The sequence below is a fragment of the Rattus rattus genome, chromosome 16, assembly GCF_011064425.1.
Source record: "Rattus rattus isolate New Zealand chromosome 16, Rrattus_CSIRO_v1, whole genome shotgun sequence".
In the NCBI taxonomy this organism is placed as follows: Eukaryota; Metazoa; Chordata; class Mammalia; order Rodentia; family Muridae; genus Rattus; species Rattus rattus.
The window spans coordinates 4,412,393-4,427,504 of record NC_046169.1 but is presented as its reverse complement, the minus strand read 5'-3'; the positions used below and the strand labels follow the sequence as shown (position 1 = coordinate 4,427,504).

Here is a 15,112-nt window from a genome sequence, read left to right as displayed (position 1 = left end):
CCCTCCTGATATCCTGAACAATGAATAGTACTCACAGTTGTTGGCTTTACCAGGGCATCCAAGAGATGGTAAAGGCATCTGCGGCACTGATGTACTGGGGGGTTGAGGTTTAGCCATCCCAGATGACATTGTGTTGTCCACCATGGCAGCACCCACTTATCTCTGACCTTCATTCATGAAGAGAACTGTTCCCGTCTGTGGACAAGGTCCTCGGCTTTCAGCAGGGGTCAATCAGCCAGTCGCAGAGGTCTTTCCTCCAACCATGGGCTTCTGCCAGTACTTGACACTCGTGTAGTGGTGGCTCCAGGTCCGGATTGGGCAGCAAGGTGACCAGATTGTCCCCAACCGGTGGAGAATCTAGTCCATGGCAGCTGACCAGTGGTCCCATCTTTTGGGACACTCTATTCAAAGGCAAACATCAGCCACTCTATCACAGTTTAAGTCCTAGATTGGGTGATAATTGTTAGTGCCCGGCTGGCAGGAGTGGTGTGTTCCAGGCAGAACAGGACTAAGTCACACATCTCCCAGCATCAGGTACTGGTGTACTGAGACAGGTCTTAAGCTCCACATTCACAGTCTGTAGATATGTATACACATGGCCTCACCCAGTCATTTTAGCCCACGCAAGCCATTTTGGAGAGCAATTTTCTCATGAGCAAGGGAGAGGGGCAGTCAGGGATGACCATGAACTAGTGGGTGGGTTACCCGGCCCACGCCAAGGTCCACTGTTCTTCGGGTAGTCCATAGGTATTGTTCGTTGTCAGTAGCCCCTTGTACTCAAGGTCTTTGGATATTGGCCCACTGTGGGGCATAGGAGCACAGGGCATTGGGTCCCTGTATCCACACTTCCCTTCTATCTCTGTATATAGCCAGCACTCTAGGACCAAGAAGCTCTCCAGTGGCCCCTCTTGTTCTTTCTTGGGCAGTCCCTGACCCAGTGTCCTTTTTCTTTGCATTAGGCACACTGCTCTTTAGCCAGGAATTCTCTTCCGTTGCCAGGTACTATCTTCCTAGGTTCCCTAACTACTGTGGCCAGTATGTGTTTCTCTCTTGTCTTTTATCTCTCTTTAGCTCTCTAACTTCCTCTTTTTTTTGTCTCTTTTCTTCCCTAGCTTCCTGCTCTTTTTATCTCTTTCTTTTTTTCTCTCTTTTTTTTTCAATCTCTCTGTCTGCATCTATTAGGTGCTGTCCACTTTTGTGCACAGACCCTGAACCACACATCAAACTTATTTTCTCTGCAACTTATAATAACTCTCTCAGTGACTTAGCTTAACCCTTCAAGTTTCTGTAACTTTTTCTTCATATCCTTTCCTTATCTTAGCCAGATTGGTGGGGCATTTTCCAGCCCCTCAGAGACCCACCCTTGGAGCCTGGCGGCAGACCTGTAGCACTCCCTACCTTCAGGCGTCTGAAGAGAGCAGGCAGAAATGAGGGCCGTCTATCCGTGTTGGAACCTTCTTTCTGGTCTCCAGTAGGATTCCGTCTTTCCTCAGTGGTAAAGAAGACCTCTAACAGTTACTAACAAGCATCTCAAATGGGATGGTGAGAAAATAGGAGAATCTTGTGAAGAGGGCAAACAACATTTAGTCACACAGCTAAACCAGGAGGCCTTCTTGGACAAAAAGCCATTGTACAAATAAGCACAAGCTTTGTCTATGAAACGGAAAGGTGAGCAGAGAGGCAGCAGATCTGTTATCGACTATCTCTCTAGACTTAGATTTTTCCCTCACGGAGTATCAGCTCCATGGCTTTGCCTCTCAAGAGAACCAGCCTCCAAATGACACTAGGCTTCTAGTAACAGCTAATAACAAAAGGATGGAGAGGCGTAAGAACCTGGGTGTTAGATATTGACAAAAGAATTGTAACCAGTTCACCTGGGGTTTCTTGTCTCTTATATCTAATAAAGAGATTGTTAATATTATAGTACCAACCTTTAATAAAAAACTATAGCTCTCTCCATGTCTGAATATCAGGACTGTAGTAGTAGTCCTTCACCAAACTGTCTCCCTGGGTTTAAAGGCCCATGGAAAAGAAAACATTAATCCTGACCTTGGCCACAGCCAAAGCCTGAATTCTAAATTCTGACTGGCAAAACAAAGTTCTTCACAGTTTGTTGTAGATTCTTTGAAACTATTTTATGGGCTTCTCTGCCCCCCAACCTGGGACATTTCGACCACAGGGGCGGGAACTGGCTGCTGTGGGGACAGGATCAAAGGCATTCTCTATGTTAATGATGACCAGTGAGAAAAGTAATTTAATGCTGGAGACTGACTCCTCTCTTGGAATAGGGCCAGCAGATAAGGCAGGCTCCTTAAAGAACTTCTCCTAATGAGCACCCTCTTTCTGTGAGCAAGAGTCGAAGGTCTGGCCACTAAAAGCAGAAATTCCTTTCTTGTTCTTGTTTTTCTTAGAGTCCTCTCCCACCTCACTTTTAGCCTTTTTAGATCATTCTTCATGTAGCATTTTTAACACAGCCTGTCCCTTTTTTTTTTTTTTTATAGCCTGTTGACAGCATTTCTGATCTTTTAGGCAACTACGCACTAAGTGCCATACCGGCTGAAACTCCGCCTTTAAGATTCCTTGTTCCCAAGCAAAATTTAAATCTTTTCTCAGCTTATCTCAGCTGTCTACCTTGAGATTCCCAGAGATCGTAAACCAAGGTGTAGCAATTCACTAAGAAATCTCTCTGTAGTGTTTCTTTTATCCTAAGCCTTTTTCTTTTAAACAGCTCCTGAAGAGCCAGAAAAATTGGGTGAGACTTGAGAAGTCCCCATGCTCACTGTAGCAGCTCCGCAGCTAGTTTCGCTCCCCCCCTACTGTGTGCTGCGAGCACAAGCACAGATAAAACACTATGTTTTAAAATTAACATTGGCTATCAACCAATACACCGCCACTAGAGCGGGGTCCATAAAATTAAGTTTTTTACTCACTATACTTGTTTAATAGCCAGCGGCCTAATCTGGGGGACTTTTTTTATTTACGGGCGGTTTCTTCCTCAAGGTTTTTGTTAATGTCTGTTTACACAACTGTTAACAGCAGCTAGGTTGGTCAAAGGGAGCAAAGGGAGGGGCCTCTCTCCTTGGGGAGGAGGCTCAAGAGAGAAAGACAAACTCCCTGGCAGAAAACAATTTTTCTCAAGCAAATTATTTTTAACTTTTAACTTAAGCACCAGGAGGACCAAGTAAAACTCTTTGACGAACAAAGCAAACAGTTTCATGATTTCAAACACAGTCGTCAGTCCAAGATTTTAAACACAGTCGTCAGTCCAAGATCAAGAGTCAGGGAAAGGGGGGTTGTCACCGTCTGTCCCATTTCGTCTACAAAGTCTGACAAACACTCAACACAGAAGACTAACACAACAAGAGGGACAAGAATACTTAATACTGGTCGCCTTCTGCGACTTTTCTACAGGAAACCGAAAGCCAGGTAACTCGGCAGAGTTCTCCGCGGCTTTACTTAATACTGGTCGCCTTTTGCGACTTTTCTACAGGAAACCGAAAGCCAGGTAACTCGGCAGAGTTCTCCTCGGCTTTACTTCTAGGAGTCTAATCTCCTCTCCGTGAACCGAAAGGAGGCACCCAGTACCTTCTGGGCCCCCTTCACCCTCGAGGCGTCCCCCGAGAGTGACAGCCTGCAGTGCCGGACACGTCTGTCCCCTGCGGTCACGGTGCCCTCACGGGCCTCCATAACAGCTGCCTGGAAAACCGATCCAAGTCCCTCGGACTGGAAACTACCGACGTCCCTATCCAAAAGTGACTCTGCTGGAAACAAAAACCGGTTCGATTCGTTCCGAATCGAAAACAATCCAGCTAGACCAGAGTGAGACTCCACCGGTACCGAGACACACACATATACACACACGGCGGAACCAAAACTGAGACAGACACAGACTGACAAATGCGGCGCCGCTCACACAGAAACACTCAGACAAACATCCAACTCACCTCCAAGGGGTCTTCGGAGTCTGGGGTGGTCGCGGAGATCCCGGACGAGCCCCCATTTATGAAAGATACCACGCAGAGAGACCCTTACTCAAGTCTTGGGAAATCGCGGACCCCAGACACAGAGAGACCATTTTGGATGTAATAAGCAAAGGCGAGGTTTATTACGGAGACCTATTACAGAGATCTCCGGGCCGACATGTATCCCACGCAGGAGACAGAGGTGTCGGCCCCGAGAGGCTGGGAGAAAGAGCATTTAAAGGCAGAGGCTGTGAGCCCAGGGGATGGGGGGGGGATGTCAAAGGGGAATGCACCACAAGTTACAGGATTGTTTTATGGCTCCAGGAGATAAGGGGACGCCAAAAGGTTTTATGGCCCCCTGATTCCTGGAACAGAGCTACTAAATCAGGAGAACGGTTGGGCCTTTAGGTCCTCATTATTTTTAAAAGTTTGTCAAAATTGATGAAGCATTTGTATTTGAAACACCTCTGGTTAGGCTTGGGCTGCCCGGTTTCCTGGAATGCTCTCTGTAGGACACAATGGCTAGAAAGCACAAGTGCTTTCAGGGGCTTATCAGGGTCTGGAGGACATCTGGTTAAAGTATGACTCTGAGTAAGCTGGGGGGATGTCTTTGGATGGTTTATGGCTCAGTCCTCGATAGCCTGAGCTGATTTTTGCATTCCTTTTCTTTATCTTTATGGCCTGCTATTCTTGGCGGCAGGGCTTAGCCCTGAGTTTGTGGCTTTTGGGGCTTACTCTTTTAATTTTATATTTTTAAACCTTAAATTCGTATAATTCTCCTTTCAGAGTCACTCCTGAGCATAAGTGAACTATCCTGGGCTATCTTGCCACAGATGCTACAAAGTCCTGGCTTAAAACATTAAGTTATGTTCCCACCAGCCAGCTCCAGGTTCTAAGTGCAGACAGGGACATGTGCTCTTGAGGCTCAGAACTTTTTTTTTTTTTGGACAGGGTCTCACCGTGTAACCTCAGCTAGCCTAGAACCCTCTATGTAGCTCACTCTGGTCTCAAACTCATAGAGATAAGGCTGCCTCTCCCTCCTGAGTGCTGAGATTCAAGACTTATGTCACCACACCCTGATTATGCACACAGCGATGAACACCATGGATAAGTCACCACGGTTCCCAGGGTAAGGCTTTAGGAGGTAGGGAGTGAAAGGGGACCTTGGCAACCAGGCTGTTTCTTCACCCACAGCGAGCCATTTGCTGTGCCTGACTCTTGACTTCACATCTCTCTTTCCCTGCCAGACCCCTATCAAACTAAACCACAGCTCAGACGCGCCCCTTTAATCCCTCTGCGAAATGCACCCCCAACCCCCCACCCTATTTGAGCAAGAGAAAAGCATCTTCCTCAGGGAGCCAGGATCCCACAGGAAGTCTGCCCTCTACTGGATCTGTTCCCCAGGACTCACAGCGTCTCCACTGGACTGTGTGGGTTCCCGAGTCAGGACAAGGCTGTGTGTCCCAGTGCCGAGCATGATGTTAGCAGAGGATCAGAGGAACTAGAGCTAGAGAGGAAAGAACCAACTAGAAGGACGGCAGATTCACAGGAGAGATTAGGTCTGGGGCCACAGAGAAAGCCTTAGGGATACCACCGACCGCCGAGACACCAGAGACATACAAAGATCTCACCGGAAACAGTTTGGACACTGGTCTATGGATTACGGATTCTCAAGTACTAAAGAGGATTAACTCTGATAACACCATTTTCAGAAACTTTGTCAATGGAGGTCAAAGCACTCACATCCGTAACTGACAAAAACAGATTATTATAGGGCGAGCACTCAACATGAATCAGGGATGGGCCGGAGGTCAGATGGGCGTCCAGGTGCATCAGGATTAGACAGCAGCCAGAAGCTACTGGTCTCTGCTTAGGTGGCACGGGAAACAGGAGACCTTCTTGGCTTCCGGCCCTGGAGGCAACCTGGCCTGCGGCTCCTGTCGGGACAGGTTCGTAGAGCCAGGCTCTCTGCAGACCTCGCAATCAGTTGCCAGTCCTCGGCTGTCCTCGGCTCTACTCGGCTTTTCGCGGCTGTCCTCGGCTCTTCGCGGCTGTCCTCGACTGTCCTAGGCAGGAATATGCTCAGCCATGTGATTCTGTGTGATTGACTGGAAGGCATCACCTGGAGCAGGCTCACCAGTGTTCGCCAGCATATCTGGGTCTGATGAAAGTTATCTTGCAGATTCTATGTATATGTGCACGCGCGTGTGCGCGCATGCGTGAGCACTCACACTTCTACACACACATACTCCTATACACATACACACATACACATCAATACACACACATACACACAAATTAGAGACATTTCAATCCATAGTCTTATGAAGTATAAAAGTAATAATAATTACCCAGAAATGTAAAATGAGAAAACGACTGAATTTTGACTTCACATTGAACACGCCAGGAGGCGATATGCTCTGAAATCATATTGGATATTGGCCCTACCTGCAAGCCACTGTGAGCTGTAAGGAACTGACTGGGTTACTACCAGGGCAAGCAGCATATGCAGCGTGGATATGAACAATACAAGCTGAAAGGAGCTGGATGGCATCACTGTACTCAAGCTAATTTCTAGAATTTTCCCTTTGATGGTCTTGCATTGTGGTTGACTGAAATACTCATTAAAATTGCAGAGAAGGGGACAGCCGTATTCCTAGCAAATTCTGTGGCACTCTGTTGTTGTAGGGAGCTGGGCAGATAAACTCTGCTGCTGCTGCTGCTGCTGCTGCTGCTGCTGCTGCTGCTGCTGCTGCTGCTGCTGCCCACAAGCAGACCTCAGCATCCTTCTAGAATCATCTGGCACTGTTTCCATCATATGAAGACTCTCAGGATACCACATGCTGGTTTTCTCTTGGATTAGCCAGCTGTTCTGTTCAGCCTGTTTTTCACTGGGTTCCTTCCTAAAACCCGGGCTTTAGCCACAGATGTTTAAATAAGGGAATTTTTATATGAATTTGTAAACCAAAATGGCGGGTGCCAAACCCCTAAGATGGTGATCTTAGTTACTTTTCTATTGTTGTGACAAAACAGCATGACCAACATGACTTGCAAAAGAAAGCATTTAATTTGGGGGTCTCACCAGAGGGTTAGCGTTCACGACCATTGCGTCAAGGACCACGGCAGCAGGCAGGCACGCATGGTACTGGAACAGTAGCTAATCCACAAGCATGAGGCAGAGTAACAGGGCAGGGGGCAGAGAGAGACACTGGACCTGGCAGGCTCTTTTGAAACCTCAGTCTGCCCACAGTGGACACAGCTCTTCCAACAAGGCCACACCTCCCAATCCTTCCCAAATCACCCAACTGGTGACTAAGTATTCAAATATATGAGCCTATGGGGGTATTCTGATTCAAACCACCACACCTATTATGTCTGTGTTTGCATGTATATATGTAAGTATGTATGTATGTATGTATGTATGTATGTATGTATGTACAAATCAGCATAGGATTTAGGACTTACCTTCACACCAGATCCTAGGCTTCCTTGCAGAATTTCAACGAGCAAGCCCATGGAAAAGGACTGACATTTATTAAGGACTCGAACATTGGGGTTAAGAGAGCAACGTACTCTCCCAGGGAGCATCCAGCCTCCCTGTCTTTATGATGAGTTCACACAAGTGACCCCGAAGCTTTCTAAGTCACAGCATTTCAAGGGTATAACTCACAGCACAGTTGAACAATGAAGCAAAACTTAACATTTGCACGCTAAGAGATATAAGAAAGCTTGCTTCCTCCTTGATGACATCGTGAGGTGCTTTTTCACGTTGTTTAAGGTGCTGTTGCGATGTAAAAAGAGCAGCTCTGATCCGGTAAAGCACAAGGTCACCGACTTTTGGCCCTAAGCATTTTTCTGGTCTTTAGCATCCACGTTTGAGGTATCTGTGTGGACATACCCAGTCTCTGCAGGCAGCTTCTCTCCCCATGTCCCTTTAAGTTTCTATTGGGCCTCATACAGATCAGGATACAGAGGCCTGGAGGAGGGTTATGCTGGACATGAGATAGAGAGACAAGATGGTGTCTAGGATACCACTGAGTGCACAGATATTCTGAAGAGACTCCGGCCAGCTCAAACACAGTGGGCATGGCTCCGGCAGGCCCGGTCCTTCTCCCCGTTCCCTCTGCATTCCTAAAACCATTAGATCACATTCCTGAGGCTAGCCCCTGAGGTCTATCCCTCTTATTTGGCCACTTCCTCCTCCTGAGGCTGACCACCAAGGTCCAGCTATCGAACGAAGTATTGAAATCCCGAAATCGAAAGCCCCCTTTGGTTCTCCTGATTAACGCGCCCAGTTAAAATCAAACACCTCATCCTAACACAGGATTTCCTCTTTACCTTTATAAACGGACATTTTTTCTCTTGGCTGCATCTGGCTCCTCTCTATCCAGAGGCAGTCCTGTGTCACTTCTGGGTGACCATTCCTCCTCTCCCTTGTTCCCATCCTTCTTCCTCATCTTGTCTTTATTCCTTCTTTTTTCTTTTTCTTTTTTTTTTTTTTTTTCGGAGCTGGGGACCGAACCCAGGGCCTTGCGCTTGCTAGGCAAGCGCTCTACCACTGAGCTAAATCCCCAACCCCTTGTCTTTATTCCTTATCCCTGCCCTCTGTCCCTCTGGGGCAAGTAAATCCCCTCTTTGTGCTGAGAACTTAATCTTGAGGTGTCTTGAGCCATCTTCCGAGGTCCCCACATTTTCCTAACGATGCAAGTTGGTCACTAAAATATGATAGGGGACATCTGGAGTTCCAATCAACTGCTTTCTTCACACTCTGTGACACCATCCTTGCAGTGGTTCAAATAGCATGCATTCAGGGCAGGAGAAGAGTTAAGAGCACCTCCAGTTCTTGCAGTGACCCGAGTTCGATTCCCAGCACCCACATCAGGCAGCTTGAAATCATCCGATGGCCTCTTCTGGCCTCTTCAGTCACTGGCTCATGTGCCACTCATTTGCACTCATAATCACTTAAATAAAAAAAAATACCTTGTAGGAATGCTCAGAAAAGGTAACGGGTCTGTCTTGATGTTAGCATCAAGCTGATAATAATACCCATCTTCCTTTTCCTACTGAGACCAAAATTGACCGTTGGACCCTAAGATGAAATCACTATACAGATTTTTTTCTTTTACAATATTATTTTAATTGTAGAAACATCTGGCTAGGATATTCTGCTTTTTGCCACGTTTCACTTCGCTCCCGTGTCCTTTTAGCAGGTGACACCAACTGGGATTCCTACGCAACTACCATGAAGACGGCATTCACACCTAAAAGAGGGATAGTGCCCGATTTAATACGGTAGGTGTCTGCTTCCGTCACGACGACAAACCCATTGCAATCTGACTTCGCCTTCTATCAATCCAAAACAAGTAGAAATAGCAACCGGAAACACTAGTAGGGCAGTATGCATTCCTCCACGGATCTCGAGAATCCATCTTTCAAACTTCAAGGCCAGACTTGCTATAAGGAAATTAGAAAAATCACCTACTGGTTCTTCTCAATGCCACTGAGCACGGTGGGTCGGTAGAGACCCGTGTTGATATGTCAAGATGAGTTGAGGGCCTCCGGTGGACCATAGCAGACAGGCAGTGCGGTGACGGTTGAGTGAATGGATGTGTTGTTCAAGGGTATTTATCGCCACTAGCACTCATGCTGTCCTGGAAGCTCACACAGCTCCCTCCGTGCTTCCTTCCCTCTTCCAGTTACTTGCAGCTTCTCCCCTAGACTCCTGCGAGCTGAAGGCTATGGGCTTTCTGCCCCCTTCTGAGATCAGCAGAGGGAAAGAGTCTCAGTTATGTTTCTGTTGCTATGACAGGAATAAGAGTCGATTTAGGCTTACGGATCCGGAACGTTAGCGGACATATGTGACAGCAGGCAGCTAGAGCAGGAAGCTGAGAGAGCACATCTTCAGCTACAAAGCCGAGAGGGCAAACCGGAAGTGGGCTGGGCTCTAACTCTCAAAGCCCTCATAGCCACAGAAATGAGCTTCCACCAGCTAGTATGCGCCTCCTAAAGGTTTCATAACTTCTCCCAAACAGTGCCACTTAGTGTTGAAACAACCAGAGCTTATCCAGGACACTGCTCATCCCAACCACCACAGTGGATGAGCCGCAAGGACGGCAGCCCTGTCTTTCATTGTGCTACTGATGGGTGTGAGGTCAGCAGCGAGCGCCTACGCGGCACGGGCTTATTCTGTAAACCCATTCCGCTTGCAAGACTCTGCTAGCCCTTGTTATCCCTGCGGCCCAGGAAGGCATCATGCCACCTCGGGCTCAGTTTTACTGCGACAGAGGGAGCGTCTCCCAAGTTAAGCCACTATCAGCAGTAAGGTCAAAGAAGTTATTTATTTTTATTCAGAGACGAACGAAGTGTTTGTTAGACCTACAGCAGCTCACGGCTGCAGGATTCTCAATGTCTGAGTTACTGGACGTCCCACTGAACGGGGGAAGTTACCACTGTTCCCTACTGAGGAGTATGGCAGGTCCACGGGCACAGATAGGTGTCCAAAGAGGGACCATTTGGGATGAAATAGAAAGCCAGAGATATTCAGTGACTTTCAAATTCACATTAAAAAAAAGAAGAAGTTGTTTTCATAGCCTCAAAGAATACTTCTAGCCCAATCTAAATACCAATGTTTTAAAATAAAATTTTAATCATTCTCAGTGGAGACTTCAAATGCCTTAGCACATTAATATCAACTGGGATCCTTTCCTAGTTCATTTGCTTGACCACGGCTTTATATGACATATGACTTTCGAAAAATGAACTCTTTTTGATGATTTATTTCATTCCTTTGCTGCTGCTGTTGCTGCTGCTGCTGAAACCCAGAGACTTAGGCAAGCAACCTACCCCTGAGCCAAAACCCAGCTCTCATGGTTGTTTATTCACTTATTTATTTTTGATTAAAACTTATATACATGTGTTTTTGCCTACATATATGCCACATGGGTGTATACGGGCATCAAATGAATGCAGTACCCACAGGGGCCAGAAGAGGGCGGTAGATTCCCCGGAACTGGTGTTAATAGACGGCTGTGAGCCACTGTGTAAACGCTGGGAAACCAAACACAGGTCCATAACAGGAATAGCAAATGCTCTTAAATGCTTAACGACGTCTTCCGTGCCCCTTGGTTTTGGAAGCAGTCTTACAATATAGCTCAGGCTGCTGTGGAACTACCTACACAGCCCAGTCTAGCTCCAAATTCATGCTCCGTTGGTTACACCCAAAGGAGTAAATTTCCTTCTTTAAATGCTTCACTCCATTCAGAAATGCTCCCCCCTGTTGTTTATTTCTCACTCTTTTAAATTAAAATATAGTTATTTTACCTCTTCCTTTCCTCCCTTCAACTCTTTCCATCTAAGCCCCGCCCCATCTTTCTCTAATTCACAACTCCTATTTAATTGTTGTTCCATGTTTATATGGACATGTATATACATGTTTTTGTTCCTAAATATGAAAATATAACCTGCTTAGTTCATATAATGTTGCTTGCTACGTACATGATTTCAGGGCTGACCGCTTGGCATTGGAAACCCATTGGTGCGCTCTTTCCTGGGGAACATATTTCTCCCACTCTCGGTGACGTTTAGCTGTCTGCAGTCCTTTGCCTGCGGTTGAGGGCCTATGAGAGTCCGTTTTTCCGTGTTAGCATGTCCATTGGTGTCATCCATGGTCAGTCTTGTTTGGGCGGCCATGTTGTTGAGACTTCTGGGTGTAGCTTCGTTGGCATTTCTAGGAGATGCAAGCTTACAGCAAACTCCCTGTCCCTCTGGCTCTTGCAATAAATCTTTCTGCCCCCTCTTCCACCATTATCCCTGCGCCTTAGGTGCAGGAGTCGTACTGTAGACGCACAAAATGGGGCTGGGCACCACGGGGCTGGGCACCACGGAGTCGCTTGCTCTCTGTATTTCGATCGGTTATAGTTTTCTGTAATGGTGTCTGTATGTTGCAAATATTTCACTGACAAGAAGTGAGATTTACACACAAAGATGTGTAGCCAGGAACCACAGGGAGAGAGGACAGGCAGTGTTCGTGTTTTGGGGTCAGAGTAACCTCACCCAATACAATCTTTTCTCCTCCACCCATCTACCTACAAATCCCATTGTCCTTTGCCGCTGAAGAGCAGACATATTTAAAGCTGTATGTGGAGTATGTATACACCGTGGAATACTTCCATACGCCAAGTGTGGTATATGTACCACGTTTTCAGTATCCATTCTCCAACTGAAGGACATTTAGATTGTGGAAGCCATTTATCCGTCACCCTATTATACTTCTTTATAACTGGATGTTATAATAGAAACTAAGTTGCAAGTATTCTCTTTAGAGTTCAGTTATGAGTTATTTTAGCACCCAATTGCTCAAAGATATATATAGATATAGATATAGATAGATATATATCTTCATTTTATATCTATATCTATATAATGAAGTTAATAATTAGTAAATTTAAAGTAATTTTGGAGGAACTACATGTTGATGAGATAAAGGACCTCATGCACCCAGCCTCCTGCGTTGTGATTTTTAGGATGACAGGTCACTGGGCATCAACCGCTTTCTGCTTTTGTTTTTTTCTCCAGTGGACCGATGCTAGTGAGGCTAAAAGTCGGCCATTTATGAATGAGCAGATTGTCAGGGAGATCCTGTGCCAGGAATTCATTTAGAGATCAGGAGGGGATTGTTAATGACTGATCCACTGGTGACTTGGTGGGGAACCCATCCCATTTTATTAAAAGCAAATGGCACAGCCCATCATGCATTAGTTAGTCCCCGTGTCGCAGACGGAGAAGGACACAGTCCACCTGACCAGACAGCTCCTGGGTTATGCTGATTGTTCTTCCGTGTTAACTCTTTAAATGTCACCTAACTCAGGACGGGCTTGGAAAACAAAGCAGGAATTTTGACAAATGTTTTTAGATGATTTTTAAATGTGTTTTTACTTTATGTGTGTGAATGCTTTGCCTGTGTCTATGACTGCGTCCCACAGGCTTGCCTGGTGCTTGAGGAGGCCAGAGAGGGTGTCGGATCCCCTGGAACTGGAAGTCCCAGATGGTTGTAAGCCATCATGTGGGTGCTGGGGATAGGACAGCCGGCGTTCTGACCACTCAGAAATCTCTCCAACCCTGATAGAACTTTTAAAAGAAAGGCTTTTAACTATCACAAATTTAAATATGTTTTTTTCTAACTCTTGGAACTAAAATTTTAATTTGTTCAGTTTATAAGGTCTCTGAGTATTTGGTAAAGGCCGTTTTAGTTGCCAAAGATGCAGAACTAGTCTTATTTCCTTTCAGGAGGAAATCTACCTACTCATTAGTAAATGCTATCTTTTAGGAATATTTTAAAAATTGAAAAAAATTCTTTTGGTGTGACACGCCTTTAATCGCAGAGGCGGGCGGATCTCTTTCTCTCCGTGAGTTCAAGGCCAGACTGTAAGTTCCAGACTGCACAGGGCTATCTAGTGGAACCCTGTCTCAAAGCAAATAGTTGATGCCCTCTAATTAAATGTGCTTTTATGCAAAACACTGTGCTAAACTTTGGAGAATAAATAGCGACTGCACTTAAAAGTCAGCCAGCCAGGCAAAGTGGCTCCTGCCTGGGAACCCAGCACTTAGGAGGCTGAGGAAGATGGCTGGTTTGAAGTCAGGCTGTGCCACATAGTAAGACTCTGTCTTCTGTCTCTGTCTCTCTGTCTCTCTCTGCTTCTCTCTCTGTCTCTCTGTCTCTCTGACTTTCTGTCTCTGTCTCTCTCTCTGCCTCTCTCTCTGTTTCTCTCTGTCTCTGTCTCTGTTTTTCTCTGTCTGTCTCTCTGTCTCTCCCTCCCTCTCTCTCTGTCTCTCTGTCTCTGTCTTTCTCTCTGTCTCTCTCTGTCTCTGTCTCTGTCTCTGTCTCTGTCTCTCTCTCTCTCTCTCTCTCTCTGTCTCTCTCTCTCTCTCTCTCTCTGTCTCTGTCTCTCTCTCTCTCTCTCTCTCTGTTTCTCTCTGTCTCTCTGTCTCTGTCTCTCTGTCTTTCTCTCTGTCTCTCTGTCTCTGTCTTTCTCTCTCTCTCTTTGTCTCTGTCTCTCTCTGTCTCTGTCTTCTGTCTTTGTCTCTCTGTCTCTCTCTGTCTCTGTCTTTGTCTCTCCCTCCCTCTCTCTCTGTCTCTCTCTCTGTCTTTGTTTCTCTCTGTCTCTCTGTCTCTGTCTCTCTGTCTTTCTCTCTGTCTCTGTCTCTGTCTTTCTCTCTCTCTGTCTCTTTGTCTCTGTCTCTCTCTCTGTCTCTGTCTTCTGTCTTTGTCTCTCTGTCTCTCTCTGTCTCTGTCTTTGTCTCTCTCTCCTCTCTCTCTCTCTCTCTCTCTCTGTCTCTCTGTCTCTCTGTCTCTCTCTGTCTCTGTCTCTCTCCCTCTCCTCTCTCTCTCTCTCTCTCCCCTCTCTCTCTTTCTCTCTGTCTCTTTGTCTCTGTCTTTCTCTCTGTCTCTGTCTTTGTCTCTCTGTCTCTCTGTCTCTCTCTGTCTCTGTTTCTCCCTGTCTCTCTCTGTCTCTGTCTCTGTTTCTCCCTGTCTCTCTCTGTCTCTCTCTGTCTCTCCCTACCCCATCTCTGTCTGTCTCTTATCTCCCTGCTGTCTGTCTTTCACAAACAACTTCATTCATTTATAGCACAAAAGGATGGACTGCATACAAACTGTGACAAACTGTGATTGCACTAAACATGAGATTAAGATGCCCGGTTGGACAATGGACGCTGACTGGGAGAAGCATCAAGTAACACACGATTCTCATGAACCAGTTTTATCCAGTAATCCCGAAGCGCACGACGGCCCAGAAAAATCTGGTTATATTTAAAGCGTCGTCAGCAGCAGCTCGTGCATCTTCCCGAGTTCCGACTCGCATTCCTCTCCAGCTAATGACATTTCCCAGGGATTTTTTTATAAGCTGAAAACCACAAACGCTTATCTTTAAATATACGAGGAGAAGAGACATTTAAAGTACCCTATGCGCTCTCTTAGGAGCCTCTCCCTAAAGGCAGATGGACATTTTATGATGTTAGGAGACGGGGGACAGACATCGCTGAGCCAGGCTGCCCCAGATCTGGGAATCTGAAGCACCCAGCTCAGCCTGTGATACAGAGGTCCACGTTGTCCTTTACCTGTAGACACCTACCACAGAGGGTGAGCCTAGGGC

The 15,112-nt window shown here is 46.4% G+C and overlaps 1 protein-coding gene across 1 annotated transcript in view; it reads left to right on the top strand.

Annotated features, from left to right (window-relative positions):
• The window catches only part of Tex26 (testis expressed 26), a 38,909-nt gene that overhangs the window by 4,056 nt on the left and 19,741 nt on the right, over positions 1-15,112 (top strand). The window contains exon 2 of the mRNA XM_032887099.1: positions 9,170-9,254. Coding sequence (XP_032742990.1) covers positions 9,170-9,254 — 85 coding nt within the window. The remainder of the gene's footprint in view (positions 1-9,169; positions 9,255-15,112) is intronic.